General features: G+C 40.9%; 1 protein-coding gene across 1 annotated transcript in view; it reads right to left on the bottom strand.

The window, feature by feature from the left end:
* The window catches only part of PRKAR2A (protein kinase cAMP-dependent type II regulatory subunit alpha), an 89,220-nt gene that overhangs the window by 38,566 nt on the left and 36,966 nt on the right, over nucleotides 1–13,688 (bottom strand). Inside the window, 1 exon segment of the mRNA NM_214258.2 lies at nucleotides 7,523–7,558. Within this exon segment, the coding sequence (NP_999423.2) occupies nucleotides 7,523–7,558 (36 nt within the window).

Genomic DNA, 13,688 nt, shown 5'->3' on the forward strand with positions numbered 1-13,688 from the left:
GTAACGAACCCAACTAGTATCCAGGAGGACATGGGTTCCATCCTTCGCCTTGTTCAATGGGTTAAGGATCTGTGAGCTGTGGTGAAGGTCGAAGATGTGGCTCAGATCTGGCGTGGCTGTGGCTGTGGCTGTGACTGGCAGCTATAGCTCTGATTTGACCCCTAGCCTTCCAGATGCCACATGTGCACCCGTGAAAAGTCGGAAAAAAAAAAGTAATAGGAAACTATACAAAGTAATAATAGATTATCCAACACAATTTCTTCTTCCAAATTTTAACACGCGCTTACTTCATCCAAGAGTGTGAATCACTAAAAAAGTACTTGTGAGAGAAAACCCATTCATTTCTACAAAGAAATGAGCAGAGATCCTGGTCACAGGCCGGAGGCCCTGTGCTGTCCTGCCAGTACCTATGAAGAGTTGATCTAGCCTGGATATATTAGTCAGCTAGGGCTGCCACAACAAAATACTACAGACTGGGTGGCTTAAACTACAGTAAGAGAGGTTTCTTTTTTTTTTTTTTTTTTGATGAAATAAATTTTTTTTTTTTTTTTTTTTTTTTTTTTTTGTCTTTTCATGGCCAAGGCATATGGAAGCTCCCAGGCTAGGGGTTGAATTGGAGCTGGAGATGCAGGCCTACATCACAGCCACAGCAAGGCCAGATCCTTAACCCACTGAGCGAGTCCAGGGATCAAACGCATGTCCTCATGGATGCAAGTCAGGTTGGTTACCGCTGAGCCACAATGAGAACTACTGGATGAGATTTTTAAAGTAACAGAATCAAACTAACATTTCAAACTCAAAGACAGTTAACATTAATTTAGTACTATTTTAAGAAAGCTGGCTTTAAAGAATTTATGAACTCTCTTCATTTGATGTTTTTATTACTTGATGTAGAGGGACTGTTCTGCTAGAACTTAGGATTTGGAAAGCATGGTTTTTCAATTCCAGTGATTTGCAAGGGAGAGGCAGTCTTAAGTCATCCTTCCACCTAGAATGGATCCTTCCTGATAACAGCCAAATAGTAACTTCCATGTTTTTCAACTTCTAGTACAATTTCTGCCTCCCTCCAAAAAGTGTTTCTTGCTTTTTTTTCTGCCTACAATTTCTCCTCCTGATTCCCGACTCCTTCCTTTGTTCCTTCTATTCATCCATCCAATCCATAATGACACTGTTCTAAATGTTAACTACACATCAATGAACAAAACAGACAAAATTCCCTGCCTGACTGGAGCTTACACTCTTACATAGGTAACTAGACAGTAAATAGGATAAATAAGTTAAAGAGGAGAGGCACGAAGGAGAAAATAAAGGAGATACGTTGTATATGCGCATGGGTTGGGGAAGTGGGAGGATTTTAAATAGGACTTATTGAAGGCCTAAGGTTTCTTTCTTTGTTCTTTTTTTTTTTTTTTTTCGGTCTTTTTGCCATTTCTTGGGCCGCTCTTGCGGCATATGGAGGTTCCCAGGCTAGGGGTCCAATAGGAGCTGTGGCCACAGGCCTACGCAACAGCACAGCAACTCGGGGATCCGAGCCATGTCTGCAACTTACACCACAGCTCACAGCAATGCCAGATCCTTAACCCACTGAGCAAGGCCAGGGATCGAACCGGCAACCTCATGGTTCCTAGTCGGATTCGTTAATCACTGAGCCACGATGGGAACTCCAAGAAGGTTTCTTTCAAATGAAGGTCTGAAAAATGTGAGTGAACAATACATAAAGGTAGCTTTAGTGAGAAGTTCCCGCTGTGGTGCAAAGGGATCAGTGGCATCTTGGGAATGCTGGGACAGAGGCCTGATCCCTGGCCTGGCACAGTGAGTTGGGGATCTGGCATTGTCACAGCTGTGGGTTAGGTTGAAACTGGGGCTCAGATCTGATCCCTGGTCCAGGAACTCCATATGCTGCAAGGCGGCCAAAAAGGAGAAAAAAAAAGTAGCTTTGCTGAGATATAGGAAGGTAAGTCTGATTGGAATGGCCTCAAGAGAGAATAAAAGAGAAACTAGAAATTCGGACAACTTTTCAAGGGGTTCTGCTGTAAAGTTACAGAGAGAAAAAGGGTGATGGCTGGAGAAAGAAAAGTGGTTTTTAAGAGTTCTTTTATTTATTTATTTATTTATTTATTTATTTTGCTGCACCTGGGGCATGTGAAAGTTCCTGGGCCAGGTATCAGACGCATGCCACAGCAGCAACCCAAGCCACCACAGTGACAATGTCAGATCCTTAACCTGCTGTGCCACAAAGGAGCTCCAAAACTTTTCTTCTTTCCTTTTTTTTTTTTAGGGCCGCACCTGCAGTATATGGAGATTCCCAGGCTAGGGGTCGAACCGGAGCCATAGCTGCTGGCCTATGCCACAGCCACAGCAACACAGGATCCAAGCCTTGTCTGTGACCTTCACTACAGCTCAGGGAAACGCTGGATCACCACCCACTGAGCAAGGCCAATGACTGAAACCGAGTCCTCATGGATACTAGTCTGGTTTGTTAACTACTGAGCCACAGAGGGAACTCCTAAAACTTAGGATAGATGTCGTGGAGTCTATGGAAATTCTCTTCTGTTACTTCTAGTTTCATAGTTAAACTGAAAAGGAGATTATCTGCTAAGAATGAAGACAGAGTAGGTTTTGGGTGAGAGAATGTATGAAAGACTTACCTAGAAGGACAGAAGAGTGAAAGAAGTATAGAAACACAGTATGGGAGTTACTGCTGTGGCACAATGGGGTCAGTGGAGTCTCTGCCACACCAGGACACTGGTTCAATCCCTGGCCTGGCACAGTGGGTTAAAGGATCAGACGCTGCCACACCTGTAGTGTAGGTCACAACTGTGGCTCAGATCTGATCCCCAGCCCAGGAACTTCATATGCCATGGAATGGCGGAAAAAGAAAAGAAATAAAGAAACATGGTATGATTGCTGCCACCAAGAGCCTACTAGAAGTTAGTGATCATGAAATGAAAGTAAGATCCGTCAAAAGGGCTACGTGTTTTCCTTCAACCAAGTACAGCTGTGGTACAGACACAGACTAAGAGGAGAGTGTGGCTTAGCCAAGCAAATAAAAAGGGAAAAGTAAATTGAAAGTATGTGCCAGGGTGTGGTTATAATAAATTTAAGGTTAGTAAAGAGGAAGTGATAAAGAGGGAAAAGAAGATAGGAGTTGTCAGAGCCAGGGTAGGACAGCAAAGGAGCTGTTAGAAGATAGTAGGTCGTGGTGGGAGACTGGGATCACTGACTGGGAAGAGTTGTAAGGCTGGTCCTCCCCGAGTACAACCATGGTGGGTGAGTGACTGAAGCAAGGTGGAAGACAAGAATCTTGGAGAAGAGGAGGTCAAGGAATGGAAGATTATTTATGTTGAAATAAGAAGGAAAAACCTGAGGCTATTAGAGGACTAAAACAAGGAGGGGTAGTGGCTTATAGAATATAATGTGATGTCTAAAGCCAAGGGTTTTAGGAAGGAGGGAGAAAAAATGCTATGGAAGCAAAAATGAAGAACAAATGTCTTTCACATATATTCTCTCAGTGTTACAAAGATGGTGAATGGGAAAATGAGAAACGAGCCACCATTTGAAATGCCTGCAGGGTAAGCCAAACTTCAGCTAGATTAAGGAGATGAAGACTATACTCACAGAGAACAGGCCAAGAATTTAGGAGATTTAGCTGAAGACTAACCAAGAGTTCCAGAAGGTACAAGAAAGGGTCCTTTAAGGATAGGAAGGGTAGTACTTAGGAACCATGCTACCTTTGAGTACTTTATCACCTTGACTATTATAAGTTACTTAACCTCTGCTTTGCCCCTACTTTCGCCATCCATACAATGGGATAATCACAGCATGGATCTCATAGTGTTAGCATGAGGATTAAATTCAACAATCCAAGAAAGACCTCAAAACTGTGCCTCTAGCACATAGCATGCACTCAAAAAATGTTAGCTGGAGTTCCCAGCATGGCTCAGTGGAAACGAATCTGACAAGTATCCATGAGGTCACAGGTTCAATCCCTGGCCTTGCTCAGTGGGTTAAAGATCCAGAGTTGCCATGAGCAGTGTTGTAGGTCGCAGACACGGCTTGGATCTGGCGTTGCTGTGGCTGTGGTGTAGGCCGGCTACTACAGCTCTGATTCGACCTCTAGCCTGGGAACTTCCATATGCCTCGGGTGCAGCCCTAAAAAGGCCAAAAAAAAAAAAAAAAAAAAAAAAAAGTCAGCTATTGCTAACAAGCTATTTTTATCTCCTGTATAATCATTTTGGATTCTATGAAGACTTTTTTATTTTCATTTAACATTTGAATTATATTAAAAAGTTTTAACCCTTCAGTAAGACTATAAAAGCTATGGGGGAGGGATAATACCAAGTACTTGCCTGAGTCCTCCACAGAGATTAAGGACTGAAGCACACTGACAGAGAGCCCAAGCAGCAATTCATCTGACTGTCTCTGACCTCTGGAGGAGATGTCACTGCACTCTCCATCTCCCAGGCCTAAACATGTCAAGAGCTACTACTAATCTTTAGGTAAAAAGGGGTACAGGGACAAACAGAAATGGGAGATGGTAGCTCAGTGGATCTCACATCATCAGCCTTAATCCCTACTCCATTTTCTCTTTGTAAATGACTGCTTTCTTTCTTTTTTTTTTTTTTTTTTCTGCACTCGCAGCATAGGGAAGTTCCTGGGCCAGGGATCAAATCCAAGCCACAGATGTGACTTAATGCCATACCTGCAGCAATGCCAGATCCTCAACCCACTGAGCTGGGCTGGGGGTTGCACCTGCGCCACCATAATGGCTGCAGAGACAACACTGGATCCTTAACCCACGGTGCTACAGCAGAAACTCCTGTAAATGACTTTCTATGTGTAACAACACGTTCTTCAATCTCCTTTCAACAGACTCTGTTGTACAAGCTTATCAAGGGCTTTCTGCAAACTTAAATGAGCAGATTTTCTTAAAGAAAAGGACTGACAGAGAGAAAAGAGATTCTGAGCCTTAAGAGATGTTAGGTCACATGACAATTTAAAAATCCAGAAATCTTCCTAGGAGTTCCTGTTGTGGCTCTGTGGGTTAAGAAAGCAACATAGTGTCTGTGAGGATGCACATTTGATCCCTGGCCTCACTCACTGTGTTAGGGATCCAGTGTTGCCCCAAGCCACAGTGTAGGTCACAGATGCACCTCAGATCCAGTGTTGCTATGACTGTGGCATAGGCTGGCAGCTGCAGCTCCAATTCAACCCCTGGCTGGGGAACTTCCAAATGCCGCAGGTGCAGCTGTAAAAAGAAAGGAAGGAATGAAGGAAGGAAGGAAGGAAGGAAGGAAGGAAGGAAGGAAAGAAGGAAAGAAAGAAGGAAAGAAAGAAGGAAAAAATAAATAAACCCTCCTAGAAAAAGAGGACATGAAAGCTATGACACACACAAACTAGCACAGCAATTTGGAAACATATTAACATCCCAACTGTACAACCAAATAAACTCTAGATGTATGCAAAAGTCAAGCATTTTAATTACAAAAAACTTTCAAAAAACACATTTATCAGCTCTATTGAAAAAACAGGGAACTTCTCAGCTTAGGAACAATCATGAAAAATATAGATGTATATATAGTCAATGAATATTTACTGAGTATCTGCTATGTGCCAGGTAGCTTTCAAGGAACTAGTCACAGATCAAAATTTTTGAATCAATAAAAAATAGCATAAAATAAGTAGCACAAACAACCTGGAAAATTTTGTATTAAAAATTTCAAAAGCTTAAAAATCATAATAGAATTCACTCACACTTACAAAAAATAATCTAGATAACAATGTTAAAAAGGAAAAATATCAAACTAGTCCCATACCAAAAAAATTAAAATGTATTTCCCATATTTGGAAAATGTTCATTTGTTTGTTAATAATCAAAGGAATGCCAAATAAAACAATCTGAGGTACTATTTTATAACTACACTAAAAGAGGAATAGGGAGTTCCCATTGTGGCACAGGGGTTAACAAATCTGACTAGGAACTATGAGGTTGTAGGTGCGATCCATGGCCTTGCTCAGTGGGTTAAGGATCCAGCATTGCCATGAGTTGTGGCGTAGGTTGCAGATGTGGCTCGGATCCCATGTTGCTGTGGCTCTGGCGTAGGCCGGTGGCTGCAGCTCCAATTCGACCCCAAGCCTGGGAGCCTCCATATGCTGTGGGAGCGGCCCAAGAAATGGTAAAAAAAAAAAAAAAAAGAGGAATAGGTCTCTAAGTCAATAATACCTCAATTTAAAAATATATTACGAGAGGGAGTTCTCATCCTGGCGCAGTGGTTAACGAATCTGACTAGGAACCATGAGGTTGCGGGTTTGATCCCTGCCCTTGCTCAGTGGGTTAAGGATCTGGCGTTGCCATGAGCTGTGGTGTGGGTTGCAGACAAGGCTCAGATCCCACATTGCTGTGGCTCTGGTGTAGGCCAGTGGCTACAGCTCCGATTCGACCCCTAGCCTGGGAACCTCCATATGCCGTGGGAGCAGCCCCAGAAAAGGCAAAAAGACCAAAAAAAAAATATATATATATTAAGAGAGAGTTCCCATTGTGCTTCACTGGGTTAAGAACCCAACTAGTACTTGTGAGGATGTGGGTTCAATTCCTGGCCTCACTCAGTGGGTTAAGGATTCGGCATTGCTGCAAGCTGCAGCACAGGTCCCAGATGTGGCTTGGATCCTAAGTTGCTGTGGTTGCGGGCACAGGCCAATGGCTGTGGGCAAAGGCTGGCATCTGTGGCTCTGATTCAGTCCCTAGCTTAAGAATTTCCATATGCCACAGGAGCAGCCCTAAAAAGAAAAGAAAAGAAAAACATATATATTAGGAGTCCCTACTGTAGCACAATGGGTTAAGAATCCAACTGCAGTGGCTCGGGTCACTGCAGAGGTGTAGGTTTGATCCCTGGCCTGGTGTAGCTGGTTAAAGGATCCAGTGGCTTGGTGCAGATTTGAGCCCTGGCTGGGGAACATCCACATGCTGCATCTGTGATATAAAAAAAAAAAAAAAAAAGAAGAAGAAGAAGAAGAAGAAAAGAGAAGGTACTGTCCATATTAGTGAGATGGTGGTAGAAGAGAGGTCTTTCTAGGGTGTCTTTCTCCCTGCCTATTTTGTACACTATCTCTAGAAACCAAAACACAGAAAAGGCCAAGGCAATGCTCAGTCTCTGATGGAGAATACCCTCTCAGCACTACCAATGAGGAAATAATTTAAGTGGCCCAACACTGTGAGCAAGAAGCTAAGGGTAAGCGTAATCTAGAATGCCAGAAGCAGTGATATGAAAGTTTTTAGAAGCCATAATTACGAACATGGAAAAATATTAATGCATAAAAGGAAACATGCTAATTATAGTAATATAAAAACATGTACATATGTACTCAGAACTTAAAATGAAATAGAAAGAAGGAATCATAGGTAATTTTTATAATGTTCTGTAATGCTATCAACTTATCTTTTTATTAAAAAGATCAATTTATTTTAAGGTAATCCTATCTTAAAATAGCATTTTAGTAATATATTATGAAAAAGAACACATACCTGATACTCGCCGATCAAATCTGCTAGGAATTGGAACTGCAAAACAAAGAAACGACATTTAACCATCATTATGTCACATGACCCCATCTCTCCCTTTTTTTTGCAAAGATCTGTGTCAACAGAACTAAGCACCTCATACCAAGTGGTGGGTCAATTTATACTCTTCCTTGGAGTTCCCATCACGGCACAGAGGAAATGAATTCCACTAGGAACCATGAGGTTGTGGGTTCTATCCCTGGCCTTGCTCAGTGGGTTAACAATCTGGTGTCGCCGTGAGCTGCGGTGTAGGTTGCAGCCGAGGCTCGGATCTGGCATTGCTGTGCCTGTGGCTTACGCCAGCAGGTGTAGCTCCAATTAGATCCCTAGCCTGGGAACCTCCATATGCCATGGGTGCGGCCCTAAAAAGCAATAAAAAATTATACTCTTCCATAATCAACCACAGATAGTGGTTCAACATGATCACATAAAAACAGTATAAAGAATAACATATGTCTTTGAATACAAGCTATTTATAACTTCAACATACTCAGTGGCAATTTTATTTCTGCTCACATCAAGTTCCATACAATCTGTATCACACCAAATGAATAAAAAACCTATTAAATTTACTAGTACTGTTATGACATCAAATAGTTACATTTTCTTCTATTAAAGATAATCCCCAAACGTGCTAGCTAATCGCATTTACATTTCATTTTAAATTTTTTAATGAGTATTACTAAAATGAAAAATTAAGCATTAAGTTATACTCTCCCTAAATATGGGTGGGTTTTCTCCGCCCATTGTCAGAGTATTAATGAGAAAAATGTATCCCATGTCTTTAGGTTAAAAAAAAAAAAAAGTTTTCTTATTGCTAATTTTTTTCTACTTTTCACCTATCATTCCTTATATTTGATAGTTATCTAAATTCTTACCACTAAGCTATATCATTGAACAAAGTGATTTTTTTAACCTTAAAAGATTATTCTACTTTCATTTAAAAATGCATAATATGCCATATAAACCCTCCAAAAAACCCCAGAAATTTGAGAATTATGAAAAACAAATTGAAAATGGCTCAGCCAAAGTTTAACATGAGGCCTTTGAAATAAATATAGACCCTGAGGTTCCCATCGTGGCTCAGTGGTTAACTAATCCGACTAGGAACCATGAGGTTGCAAGTTCAATTCCTGGCCTTGCTCAGTGGCTTAAGGATCCGGCATTGCCATGAGCTGTGGTGTAGGTAACAGACCGGCTCGGATCTGGTGTTGCTGTGGCTCTGGCATAGGCTGGTGGCTACAGCTCCGATTGGATCCGTAGCCTGGGAACCTCCATATGCCATGGGAGCGGCCCTAGAAAAGGCAAAAAGACAAAAAAAAAAAAAAAAAAAGAAAAAGAAAAGAAAAGAAATATAGACCCAGGAAGGAGGCAAATGCTCATTTATCCTAATAGGATTGGATTATTTTTTTACATAGCATGGAGTCAAAGTCATGTTACTGGAACCATCAGACAAATATTCAGTTAAAAACTCCAGCCATTCCTGATAGAAAGTACCTACAACTTGGAGCTCCTATCGTGGCTCAGAGGTAACAAATCTGACTGGTATCCGTGGGGACATACAATCCCTGGCCTCACTCAGTGGGTTAAAGATCTGGTGTTACCGTAAGCTGTGATATAGGTCATAGACGCAGCTTAGATCCTGAGTTACTGTGGCTGTAGGTAACAGCCAGCAGCTGTAGGTAATAGGCCAGCAGCTACAGCTCCGATTCAACCCCTAGCCTGGGAACTTCCCTACGCCATAGGGTGTGGCCCTGAAAAAAAAAAAGAAAGGACCTACAACAAGCTCTCACTACTTCCTCAATAAGAGAGTGGACTAGTCAAAATTAATCCATCCACCAGGAAAGAAAGTGATAAATTCAGTTCAACAAATACAGGCAGAATGCCTAGTATGTGCCATGCACTATAGTAAACAATTTGGGATACATCAGTAAACAACACAAAGATCTCCTGTGATTTCATGGAGCTTGCATTCTAGGTTGGAGGATGTGGGAGGGTTTCTTTTTTATTTTCCAATATTTTTTTGGCTGTACACATGGCATGTGGAGGTTCCTGGGCCAGGGATCAAACCTGCGTCATGGCAGCAATCCAAGCTGCTGCAGTGACAAGGGAATTCCCTGGAAAAGTTTCCTTTGATCATGTGCTTGTCACTCAGGTAGACAGATGAAATGTACACCAGCTTTAAGTCCTGAACCTAGGGCTCATGGGATTTCCAAAATTAAAACCCCATTAAACATTAGTATAAACCTAAAATTATAAAGCACACAGTGAAACAACTTAGCATGGATGTTATCAGGAGACAAATCAAACAAAAGATTAGATATCAAGCTTATAGAGCTATTGGAATTCCTGATGTGGCAGCAAAAGGATCAGCGGTGTTTCTGGAGCACTGGAGCAGTGGGTTAAGGATCCAGTATTAACCTGGTACTGTACCCAGCTCCGTACAGTGGGTTAAGGATGTGGCACTGCTGCAGCTGTGGAGTAGGTTGCAACAGTGGCTTGGATCTAATTTCTGGCCTGGGAATTCCACATGCTGCAGGGTGGTCAAAAAAAAAATAAAATAAAATAAAAGATTATAGAACTATTGTAAAATAAGAATAGTATGTCTGAAACAAAGAGATAAAAGAAGGAATAAAAAATTTTAAGTTCAGGAGTTCCCTTCATTGCTCCGTGGTTAACGAATCCAACTAGGATCCATGAGGACTCAGGTTCAATCCCTGCCCTCGCTCAGTGAGTTAAGGATCTGGCGTTGCCGTGAGCTGTGGTGTAGGTCGCAGACGTGGGTCGGATCCCGTGTTGCTGTGGCTCTGGTGTAGGCTGGCGGCTACAGCTCCGATTCAACCCCTAGCCTGGGAACCTCCATATGCTGCAGGAGCGGCCCAAGAAATGGCAGAAAGACAAAAAAAAAAAGAAAAAAAGGATCCGGAGTTGGAGTTGCTGTTGCTGTGGGGTAGGCCGGTGGCTACAGCTCTGATTCAACCCCTAGCCTGGGAACCTTCATGTGCCGAGGGTATGGTCATAAAAAGCAAGAAAAAAAAAAAAAAAGAAAAAGAAATTTAAATGCATACACATGAAACTGATACAACATTGCTAAGTCAATTATACTCCAAAAAAATTTGAAAAAAAAATTTAAATGCAAACTTAAAAGTACTACTTTATCATGGAAAAAAGACATCTTTTAAAATTCTTAACGTGTTCCCTCTAACCATAAGAGTTCAAAAGCATAAAAAAAAAGTTGACTTGCAGTATAAAATGTAATTAAAAACAAAAGAGACTTGAGGCATTTAGCTCGAACGGATGAAAAGGTAAACAAAATGGGTATATACATGCTGCCTGATAAAACTGTGTTATTTCATTTTTAATTAGTATACATCATATAAGCATTTATAGGCCAGAGGAAAAAGCTGCAGTTAGAGCAAGATACAATGCCAATGCACACAGAGAAAGCAATCAATGACTGTAGCAGTCAGAGGCTGTCTATTGTAATTTGCCACTGTTTAGAGAGCTCAAAACAAGAGCATCAGACTTTATGTGGATTAAAGTGTTCAACTAGCATAAGTATGAGAGAATCTTCCAGCAGAAAACAGTGCCTAAAATGCTCTTTTTGTGTGTGTGTGTCTTTTTGTCTTTTTCCAGGGCCGCACCTGCCCGCATATGGAGGCTCCCAGGCTAGGGGTCTAATTGGAGCTATAGCCGCCGGCCTATGTCCGAGCCATAGCAACTCAGAATCCGAGCCATGTCTCTGACCTACACCACAGCTCACAGCAACGCCAGATCCTTAACCCACTGAGCAAGGCCAGGGATCGAACCCACAATCTCATGGTTCCTAGTCGGATTTGTTAACCACTGACCCATGACGGGAACTCCCCCCACTGTCTTGAATACCTATAAGACCACTGGAAAGAGGATAGGGGACTTGGACACTCCAAACAAGATGGAATTGAAAAGAACCACTTGGAAATGTTCCCTATGAGTTGATCAGCATTGGACACAGCACTTCTGTTACAACATGAAGGAACTGGAGCAAAGGAAATCATTGCCGACTGGATTTATAAAGATCACTTTGACCATGGCTAGTGGAGGAAGGTAGTACACTGCTTAGATGTCTGGCTTCAGACAGGAGGAAAACAAATGGATTCTAGGAGATTTACAGAAAATAAAATCAGGAATTCCCTGGCGGCTCCTCAGGTTAAGGATTTGGTGCTGTCACTGTTATGATACAGGTCACTGCTTGGCAGAAGTTCAATCCCCAGCCTGAGAACTTCTGCAGGCAAAGGAGTGGCCAAAAAAACCAAGATAAAATCTATACAGTTTAGTGACAGAATCATTGTTTTCTCCATAAAACATCAGATAAAATTATATGCCTATAATCATAAAAGACAAGGTATTCAAAATGTGTATCATTCAATCTATAAATAAGGGTGCTGTCATGGATTTCAAAATCATAAAATGTCAGAGTTGCCATCAGATGTATCTACAAATTAGATGTATCTACAAATTCATTTAACCTGGCTATGGCAAGTATATTTCATCTCACATGGCAGCTCTAATTGATATCTCTGGTATACCTGAATCATCCTGGCTCTCTCCTTTCTTTCATTACTCACATCTGCTTCATTAACAATTCCATCTGTTCTCCCACCCACTTTATTTCTTGAAACAGTCTACCATTCTCCATATTCACTGTTACCCTAGTCTGAAGTACATCATTTCTTCCCCAGATGACTGCAACAGCCTCCAGACTTTCTTCCCACTGCCAATCTTGCCCCACATTAATCTATTCTCCACACAGTTATCAGTGATCTTATCATTCTGGAAGAAAATCTGGCAGTTTCTGTCAAAATTTTAACTTTGAACTGTTTTTGATCTAGCAATAATTTCATTTCTAGGAATGTTATATATATGTATATGTATATATACACACACACATATACACATATATAACATACATATGTATATATATATATCACATATTCATTATAGTATTGTATATACTAGAAAAATGAAAATAAAAATTGGGAACTATGTCTGGTCAACTATGTCTGTTATGATGGAGCATGACAATGTGAGAAAAAAGAATGCACACATGTATGTGTAACTGTATGCTGTACAGTGGAAAATTGAGAGAACACTGTAAACCAGCTATAATGGAAAAAAATAAAAATCATTACATAAAAAAAAGAAATTTAAAAAATTGTTTAGAAAAAGAAGTTAAGGAAATACTAGCATAGGTAAAATACAAACCTTTATGCAGCAGATCTGTATGAACTGTCAATGAGACCTTCAGGAGATATACAGAGATAGATTATATATATATATATATATGTATGTATGTGTATATATATATATATGTATGTATGTGTGTGTATATATATATATATATATATATATATATATATATATATATACATACATATGTATATTTGTCTTTTGAGGGCTGCACCCATGGCATATGAAGTTCCCAGGCTAGAGGCTGAATTGGAGCTGTAGCTGCCAGCCTACTCCACAGCCACAGCAATGCAGGATCCAAGCTGCCTCTATAACCTACACCGCAGCTCATGGCAATGCCAGTTCCTTAACCCACTAAGCGGGACCAGGGATTGAACACACATCCTTATAGACACTAGTCAGGTTTGTTACCCCTGAGCCATGATGGGAACTCCAGGATATGCTGTTATGTGAAAAAAAAAACCTGTATAAGCACTATATGAAATAATCCAAATTTTGTCTTTAATTAAACTTTCACTGGGCGTTCCTAGTGGGTTAAGCACCTTGGGTCACTGGGGAGGTGTGGGTTTGATCCTCTACCCAGCACAGTGGGTTAAAGGATCCTGGGTTGCCACAAGAGCAGCCTATGTCACAGTTGTGGCTCGAATTCAATCCCTGGCCCAGGAACTTTCATATGCTGCAGGTGCAACCATAAAACTTAAAACAACAACAACAACAAAACAAAAAAACTTTTATATGTCACAAATTTAAAAGTCCATTAGTACTATAAAGCTATAATTTTAAAAACAGCAACATCAACAAAACACAGCAGTCTTCTAATCCGTCTCTTGCCAATTCCTGCTCCCAGGGGCAACTGTACCAATTCTTTTTGCTATTTCTCCTGCGATTTATTTTATATTTC

Source organism: Sus scrofa, chromosome 13 (assembly GCF_000003025.6).
Source record: "Sus scrofa isolate TJ Tabasco breed Duroc chromosome 13, Sscrofa11.1, whole genome shotgun sequence".
Lineage (NCBI taxonomy): Eukaryota > Metazoa > Chordata > Mammalia > Artiodactyla > Suidae > Sus > Sus scrofa.